Source organism: Myotis davidii, unplaced genomic scaffold, assembly GCF_000327345.1.
Source record: "Myotis davidii unplaced genomic scaffold, ASM32734v1 scaffold1895, whole genome shotgun sequence".
In the NCBI taxonomy this organism is placed as follows: Eukaryota; Metazoa; Chordata; class Mammalia; order Chiroptera; family Vespertilionidae; genus Myotis; species Myotis davidii.
Window position 1 is genome coordinate 69,199 of NW_006286306.1, and position 8,848 is coordinate 78,046.

General features: G+C 37.3%; 2 protein-coding genes across 2 annotated transcripts in view; one reads left to right on the forward strand and one right to left on the reverse strand.

Moving 5' to 3' along the window:
- The window catches only part of SUPT20H (SPT20 homolog, SAGA complex component), a 51,295-nt gene extending 48,911 nt beyond the window's left edge, over positions 1-2,384 (forward strand). Inside the window, exons 25-26 of the mRNA XM_006757846.2 lie at positions 1,059-1,171; positions 1,899-2,384. Coding sequence (XP_006757909.1) covers positions 1,059-1,171; positions 1,899-2,036 — 251 coding nt within the window. The 3' untranslated portion in view covers positions 2,037-2,384. The remainder of the gene's footprint in view (positions 1-1,058; positions 1,172-1,898) is intronic.
- EXOSC8 (exosome component 8) overlaps positions 2,090-8,848 on the reverse strand; it is a 9,574-nt gene continuing 2,815 nt past the window's right edge. The window contains exons 3-11 of the mRNA XM_006757844.2: positions 8,241-8,304; positions 7,575-7,648; positions 5,751-5,796; positions 4,785-4,890; positions 4,660-4,705; positions 3,448-3,544; positions 3,061-3,181; positions 2,861-2,967; positions 2,090-2,518 (exon numbers count right to left, since the gene is read on the reverse strand). Of these exons, the coding sequence (XP_006757907.1) occupies positions 2,403-2,518; positions 2,861-2,967; positions 3,061-3,181; positions 3,448-3,544; positions 4,660-4,705; positions 4,785-4,890; positions 5,751-5,796; positions 7,575-7,648; positions 8,241-8,304 (777 nt within the window). The 3' untranslated portion in view covers positions 2,090-2,402. The remainder of the gene's footprint in view (positions 2,519-2,860; positions 2,968-3,060; positions 3,182-3,447; positions 3,545-4,659; positions 4,706-4,784; positions 4,891-5,750; positions 5,797-7,574; positions 7,649-8,240; positions 8,305-8,848) is intronic.

Sequence of the window (8,848 nt, forward strand, 5' to 3'; positions counted from 1 at the left end):
TTTCGCCTCCCTGCATTGTGCCTACATATGCAAATTAACCGCCATCTTTGTTGGCAGTTAATTTGCATATCGCCCTGATTAGCCAATGAAAAGGGTAGTGGTCGTACGCCAATTACCATGTTTCTCTTTTATTAGTGTAGATGACTGCTTACCACCTCCAACAGTACAATGGTGAACCAGTTATGGTGAACCATAGTCTTTAGTGAAGATTATCTTGTCAATTGAAAATAGTAATTACAGAGTTTGAGGATTAAATGAGTGAGATCATGTCAACATTTTGAATTATCATTGGTGCCTTTATAATCATATACAGGTAACTCCCAGTGTCTGAATTTAGAATAAGCAAGGTCCTACATGTAGAGTTTTAGAGCTAGAGAATTTTTGAAAGTTATTCTTATAATCCTTTACCCCCCAAGATATATATTTTCTAAAGTTCTTATATAATTTAGTGGAAAGAACTCTACACTGAAAAATCATAAAAATGCTCCATGCTCCAGACCTGTCACTAATTGCCTGAGTCATTCAAATCATCTACACCTGAAATTTCTTCCTTTTTACAGTGAGAGGGTTGAACTAATTATTGTCTTCCCACTCAGCTCAAAAAGTAATAATGCACAGGCTCAGTTCACCATCTCTGTTGCTACTAATATAGGCTGATACTCGTTGCAGTATCTTTTAATAGCACTTGTTTACCAGTTATGTCATTATGGTAGCTTGGATTTCTCCCCCCTTTCCTACTTTATTAGTTATATTTTAAAATAAGTCATCTATTTTACATTTTACAAGAAAGCCTTCTAAACAAAACAGCACTATTACCAAATTTCAGTGAGATGCATGAAGGGATACAGTGCTCAGCACATTTGCACTTCCTTCCCCTGTATGTCCAGGAAGTGCCCTCAACTAATAGGAGACTAAATTTATTCTGAAATGTCTGTGATTTGATACTTAAGATTGATCATACTGATAACTCTTCTATTTCATTTTCTGTGTTGTCCTTTTCTAATCCTGGTAGCCTTCAAACTTTTGACTGGCCTGCTTTCCCCTTCTCCTCTCTGTAGTGTTGTCTCAGCTTGGCTCTGCCGAGAACAGACCTGAGCAAAGCCTTCCTCAGCAGAGATTCCAGCTCTCCTCTGCCTCCTCTGCCTTTCAACAGCAGCAGCAACAGATACAAGTAATCCAGCAACTTCACTCTGATTACATTTTAAAGATACTCTGCTCCAAAAGTACCTCAAAAAACCTTAGTTTTATTTTATTGTCTTTTAAGACTATATAGTAATAGATAGCTTAGCAAATTTTATTTAAGTGTGACATTTTAGCCAGTCAGATTGGAGCACTGAATATATTTTGTACATTTAAGCCATACTTAATATCTTTCATGAAGTGCTGGTGGCACATTAACATCCCATTTTTGTAGTTTGCATTACATTTTGAAATAGACAGTTGTCAATGCCAATGGTTAACTTGTACTGCAGAAAAAGACAAGAATGCCAGTGTTCCTATTAGTAAATGTCATACCTGTTTTAGAAAAACGTCATTCCATTATCTCAGGAAGTCAGCATATTATAGTTGACTATCTTTTATTTGCAGGGTGGTTTATATTGCTATAAACTATCATACAACAAAATGGTAACTGAAGTTGCTGAGTTACTACAATATAGACTGGCAGGGCAAAGTAACATGTATTTTTGAAGTGTACCAAGAACCATTTTAAAAGCCCTCAGCAGGCTTCTGTGCCACTGGTGCTGTTTGTGCATTGTCTGAATGTGGTATAGTCCCCTTTTGTTATCTTAATGCTTTCTCCCTTTCACTTTTGTTTTCATCTCTCTCAGGTAAAGCACCTGTTTATACCTGCTTACATTTAACGTACCTTGATTTCCCCCTCCTCCCCCCTTTTGCAGCAGTTGCGATTCTTACAGCATCAAATGGCTATGGCAGCAGCAACAGCACAAACAGCTCAGCTACATCGTCAACGGCATACAGGCAGCCAGTCAAAAAGTAAAACGAAGAGAGGCACAGCAACCACTCCAAAATTCTGAGTCTTGCATTATTTTTTTTCTTTTTTAAAAACAAGAGCAATGAATCAAAAGGATTGAGTTTCTACTTCATTTTTGTTTTTTAAAACATAATCAGTATTTTACATTGTTTGATGTACAAACTTTATACAGAAGCACAACCCTATGATTTTTAAATAAAAACAGGGAAATGCTTTAACAAACCATTAGGGTTCATTTGCTTAAGACACTGCTTTTTCAAAATTGTTCCTATACATAAAACATGTTGAAGTGGCCTAAGAAATACTAGAAATGTCCTTCAGAAAAATGTAGTTTGATATTTATTTAGTATGAAAGATTTGTGCACAGTGTAATAAATACAGTTTTTACAAATATGTTTTGAAAACGTAGTTATTTGGCTTTCATACTCTTAATTACTTCATCCATCAGTTTTTTTATTTCTTTGTGCCTTGTAACTGCTCGGCTCAGACAGTCCTGAAGTTTAGCTCCAGTCAGCCCACTTCCACCTGAAAAATTATTGTACCAACACTGTTAATATATGCTATTGTACTTTTAATGATCAACATGTCAAGTTATAGACCTAAACTTTCAGTAATGTAAACCAGGGGGGATGGTTATGATTGCCAAGTTATGTTTTAAGACCTCCAAGTGATTCCAATGCATGCCATAAGAACCACTGGTAAACAACATAAAAACATAAGGAATTTGAGGTAACAAACTGTCATTTTAAACTTGCTGCATTAGGTACATGGTAAAATATCCCATGTTCCATTTGCCCCACTCCTATGTAAAGAAGCTCACATAGAGTTTTCATCCAAATATTTAGGACTGAAATAGAAGGAACATGCCTGGTTTGTGAAGACAACATAGCTTGCCTTCCTCGTCCATTACTACTGTTAGAGTTCCAGTTGCCAGATGTTCCTCCTCTCCAGTAGGGTCCACTATGAGCAGAGTGCTATTTAAAAATTTTTTGAAGTGTAAATTATCAATCCATGAAACATTTTATTTTAGAAGAATACTTCAAACAGTTTTTATACATTTAACTTACTCATCAAAGACCGCAAAGGAGGTAGCAACTGGATGAGTTCTAATGTTCAAATAACGTTTCTTCTTTAAATTAACTTCTGCTAAAGCAGTTTCTTCATTTATAGTAACTTCAGGCAACTGTACTAGAAAGGCAAATATGTTAGTATCTCTAGTGTAAGTAACAAACATGGCTTTTACTAAGTTCACTTTTCCAGAAGTAATCTTTTAGAAAAAAAAATACCTTAGAACATTAAGATAAATACAGTATATATAAACATTTTTGTTAATTTTGAAAGACTAAAATGAATGATGGCTAAATCATAACAAAAGCCTAAAAAGTTTGAGAAAGTTTAACAAAACAGAATATTCTGACACAGGAGGAATATTGCCTTTTATTAAGATTGCTTACCATTTTTTAAAGCTGCCAACAAAGCACATGTACAGGCATCCAAAATATTTCCATCATAGTCAAGGCAAATGAGATCACAGTATAGAACCCAAGAAAGCTAAAATAGAGTTTACACAAAGCAAATTAGTCTTCTAATGGGTAGAACATGGGATTTGCTTCAACTTATATACCACAGAACCCTTAAACAAGATAACCTTCAAGGCTCAAAAACTTACAAAGAAAAGAAAAACCTTTACCTTTAAGAAATAAACCAAAAAAAGTGGTTATGGTTGATGAAAGCTGCCTTCTGACTACCAAGCTGACAAGTGACAAACATTTCCATTCTTGTTGCTAAGTCAGATGAGGGAAATACTTTAGAAAGTCCCAAACAAAAATCAAAATATACTTTCCCAAAGAAACCTTAATACATCAAATAGGGTCTTAGTAGGGTCTGGCTGGTGTTCCTCAGTGGCTAAGCGTCAACCTACAAACCAGGTCAGTTAGATCCTGGTCATGGCACATGCTGGGATTGCAGTCTCAAACCCCAGTAGGGGGAACTCGGGAGGCAGCCGATTAATGATTCTTGTCATTGATATTTCTATCTCTCCTCCCTTTCTCTCTGAAGGGGGGGGAGAGGTGGCTGGGGGGGGGGGGGGGTTTCCGGGTCGAACGAACCCTCTCACAGGGGTCGCCTAAGACCATCCTGCATATCAGATATTTAATTACGATTCATAACAGTAGCAAAATTACAGTTATGAAGTAGCAACGAAAATAATTTTATGGTTGGGGGTCACCACAACAAGAGGAACTGTATTAAAGGGTCGCAGCATTAGGAAGGTTGAGAACCACTGTTTTACAAGTAAATATGTAATCAAAGAGAAATTCTAGTCAACTTAGTTCTAAGTTTTCCAATAGAGTTAGAATTTATAGTGCCTTAAACACATTAGCTAATCAGATACCAGTAATCTATAAAGGAAAAAAAAAAGAATGTTTGTGGTAAAAGGGGAAAAGAATTACCTCAGCTTAATGTAGCTTCAACTCAGGCAATAAATTAGTCAAAATTGGTTGTCTTTATATGAACTACATAGTTACAGATTAAGGCATGTTTTTACTGAACTTCATCTAAAAATAAGACATCTATCTGTATTGAAGGCTACTGTGGTTCTGTTAATTTCCCTGTCTACTCTCCACAAAACAATTAATAAAAGCTTATGGTTTCTCTATTATTCTTACCTTCCCTGGAGAAATGCATAAGTCCTCTTTCGGAATTATCTGTGAACTGAATGACAACACAGTAAAGGAAAGGTCAAAACTGTCCAAAAACGAATGATAGTAATACTTTATCACGATTATCTTACTTTTCAATGACATCTGCAATGAACTGGCTAGCTACTTGGGCCTCTTCTCCAGGAGGTCCAGACCGAAATCTCGACGAACACAGAGGTGGTAGATCCACATTAGGAACTGAAAGAAACACTCTGCAACTATGAAATAAACTTCACTTCTGGTTTATGAAAGTGTTAAATGTAAATCCACTGCAAGGGGACTGTCACCATGGATAGCTTTTTCCAAGTGGAAAGGATTATAAGACATCAATTATATTTTTAGTCTTTTTAAGACTATTAAGCTTGGATAAAGTAAAATCTATATTTCTGACTTTTTACCACACAAATACATATATTTTTAAAAAGCATTTAAGGTTTAAATCCTTCACAAGTTTTCTTTCTTTCGAAATACCTCAATCTGTCGCAGAAGGTAGCCCCTCTACTCATACCCAACTGTTCTGCATTTGAAAAATATTGGTTCCTACCATAAAAGGACAGCCCAAGTCAAGAAAAATGATGGCATAGTGGGCCTTGGCCGGGTGGTTGAGTTAATTAGAGCATTATCCCCATGCACAAAAAGATTGTGGGTTTGATTCCCCAGTCAGGGGACAAACCTAGCTTTTAAGTTTGATACCCGGGTGGAGTGTGCTGGAGGCAACCAATCGATGTTTCTCACATTTATGTGTCTCTCTCAATAAAAACATATCCTTGGGTGAGGATTAAAAAAAAAAATCACAGTCTCCAATTACAGCCTTTTCCTAGGAGATTCTATTTTTTTGGTTGATGACATCTGAATGTATAAACAAAAACTGATTTGAACGAGTTTGAAAAATTACAAAATTCTCTTATGTTATCTTCCAGTAGAAAACTTCAGGAATGTCTGCTTCATTCCTATATATTTTGATTATGAATAATTTTCTCAACTACTAGTACTTAACTACAATATTTGTATTAAATGTGTTAAAGCATTTGTATTAAAATTACAAAATCGTAACTTACCAACATATCCTTTATCAGGGGCATCTGGTGGTGGTGCTGCAAATTCCTACAGAAGCAAACAAATGTTTCCAATCAAAGAAGCTACTAAATAATTGTGAAGAAAGCCTTAGTTATGGAAGGCTCTACCAAAAAACATATTAACTAGTTTACCACATCATGAGCATCTACTATGCTTAGGGAGTTGTGTCAGGGACTCTAATGGCATCAACACTCACTTTAGCTCTGCAGTAATGAGGCAGTACAGCATAGTTGCACTACAGTGCTACTCATCAAAATTAAAAAATATTATTTGGATTTCTCCTCCATCCTCACTTGCACTAATTCAGTAGCCACGAATCTTTAACTTAAACCCCAATGTGATACTGGCACAGCCAGATTTAGGAAATGATGGTAACAGATAAAGGAACTAAGCAAAAGCTCTGGAATCACCTGTTTCATATGTCAGACCCATACTTTTTGGCTGAGAGACTTTGGGTAAGTTACTTAACCTCTTACCATTCAATTTCCTCATCTGCAAAATGGGAAGTTAATGAGATCTACTTTTAAGGACTGTTAATGAGGGTCAAATGAGATAGTGCTGTTAAGTCCATAATATAAAATTTGGCAATTCAAATCTTATTGTTAGATAACACCCCAGCTTTACCGAGGAAGAATCTGAGCTTGGGTGAAGTAAGAGTGCAGTGTAGTTAGAAGTTCTATTTATTTATGAGCCTTATGTACCTGGACAAGTTACTGAACCTCATGTAAAACAGGAGACAGAAATTATACCTCAAAAACTGTTCTGAGGATTAGACTTGATTTTGTAAAGTACCTAATATAAGGTGCCTGAAACATAACAGGTACACAACACATGGTAGCTATTATTCCCTCACAATTTTCTTTTGAACAATCTCAATTTTCTACATATTTGCATGGATTAAATACCACCACTGGATAAAAGGATGTCACCAAAAATCTCTTAATCTCCCAAATTCTTAAAAAAATAAAGGTAGTCAAATTTTGAAAATTACTTGATTTCAAAACATTTGATGAATACCCATAAATTATAACTGTGTCATTAAACTTGGGTCGTCTTATCTAATACTCAAAGATGAAAGCTCTCTGGAAATGAAAAATACTAAAAGCTGACACCTGACTGCCTGCCTAGTCAACGGAATTACTAGTGTATATTATAATTTAATCAGTATCCTATATAATAAAACCCTAATATGCAAAACCTATGGCGGTGGTGATTGCAGTGGGCAGGGCTGGCCAGTGGGTGGCGCCCGGCCGCCAGTCGCCCCACAGATGGGTCTTGATAACTGGCCAAGTCTAGGGACCCTTCCCTATATACTGGGAACAGACTCTTAGATTTAAAAATTAGAACTGGCAAGGCTACTCCTCAACACTAAAAAAACAGGATGATGCAGCAATGACATGCATGGACTCTGGCTTGCACATTTTGTGGTCGGCCCTGATTCTGACTACAACTGTGTGACAAAGCCAATTACTTAACTTCTCTCTGCTTCACATTTTCCACCCATAAGATAGGGAAAATGGTACTACTGCCCCAGAAGGATCATGTTATGTACTACTTTTGATAATCAGGGCAAAAAAATGTAGCTGCCCATACAACAGCAAGATGCCTTTCACCTGTATGAAAAGTATGGTCACTGGTGCATGCAGCATCCCGGATTGCGAGAGGGATGTCTGACTGCCGGTTTACCCCCGATCGGCAGTCAGACAAGGCCACCTCACCACTCCCCCGCACGAATTTCGTGCCCTGGGCCTCTAATATGAAGATAATCTGGTAACTCATTTCAGTAAAACATATATTAAACCTACCGCTTTAATTCCACAAATGACTGCAGTATTTCCCAGCTTCACTAGAGCAGAACCATCTGCAGTACTAACTGAACCTGAAAAGTATTTAAACAAAATTAAAAAGTCCATAAAAAGTGTTTTTGTTTTCTACATGATTTTATATTGCTACATAAGCCAGTAGCTTATGAAATTTATTACTAGCTCACGTTTTTTAAAAGTGGTATAACTACTTAAAACTACTGTTTTAAGAATTATTCACCTTTCCTTGAATTTGAGCCAATCATTTTTTTGTTCAGGCACAGCAGTGCACAGATAAAAAAATCTCTTTACACAAAATCACTGGAATCCCTTAAACATGGTAGAATTTGGCCAAAATACTGTTTAAGTGGCTCAGAGGCTAAAATTTGCGAATGCCATAAAGGTAAAATTGGAAAATTACATATTTGCAACAGCAGGTTTAAAACATAACAAATCCATGTTTTGGAGGTATGGAAGGAATGGTGAAAAACTCTTTATAGTTACTTTAAAATTGTAAATAAAGAGCATATAAATTGAGAGAACAGTGAGTTTTAAAAAACCTTTACAAATAAAAATTCTTTACTAGTATTAAAAAAAAACAAGAAAAATTATATTTTCAAAACTGAAGCAACTTCAACATTCTTATTTTAGAACTCAAAATATCCTCACCTATGTTAACAGTTGTGGTTCTGAATTCACCAAGTTCTCTTCCATCAGGACGGCAGTTCTCTTTCTAAATAAATTTATACGAAAGTAAAGCATATCTATGTGTGTATTTTATACAGAACCAGGGAAAACACATTAAGCCTTGTTAGTTGAAATTACTTTTGAATTTTTTTATGTAATTGACACTAGAGGCCCGGTGAACAAAAATTTGTGCACTGGGGGGGGGGGGGGGCTGGGGCGCCACACCCTGTCACACACAGAGCCGCAGAGCGATCAGGGGGTTGGGGTGCCTCCACTCTCACACTCAGGGCAGGGCCGATGGGGAGGTTATGGCTCTACCCCGTCACACACAGAGCAGGGCCAATGAGGGGTTTGGGGCACTGCCCCGTCATGCACAGAGCAGGGCGATCGGGAGGTTGTGATGCCACCCTAAGTCACGCTCTAAGTAGGGCCGATTGGGGGGTTGGAGCACCATCCCGTTACACTCAAGGTAGGGTTGATGGGGAGGTTGCGGTGCCACCCACTGTCACACACAGAGCAGGGCCAATCAGGGGGTTGGGGCACTGCCCCTTGTCATGCACAGAGCAGGGTCAATCAGGGGGTTGAGGAGC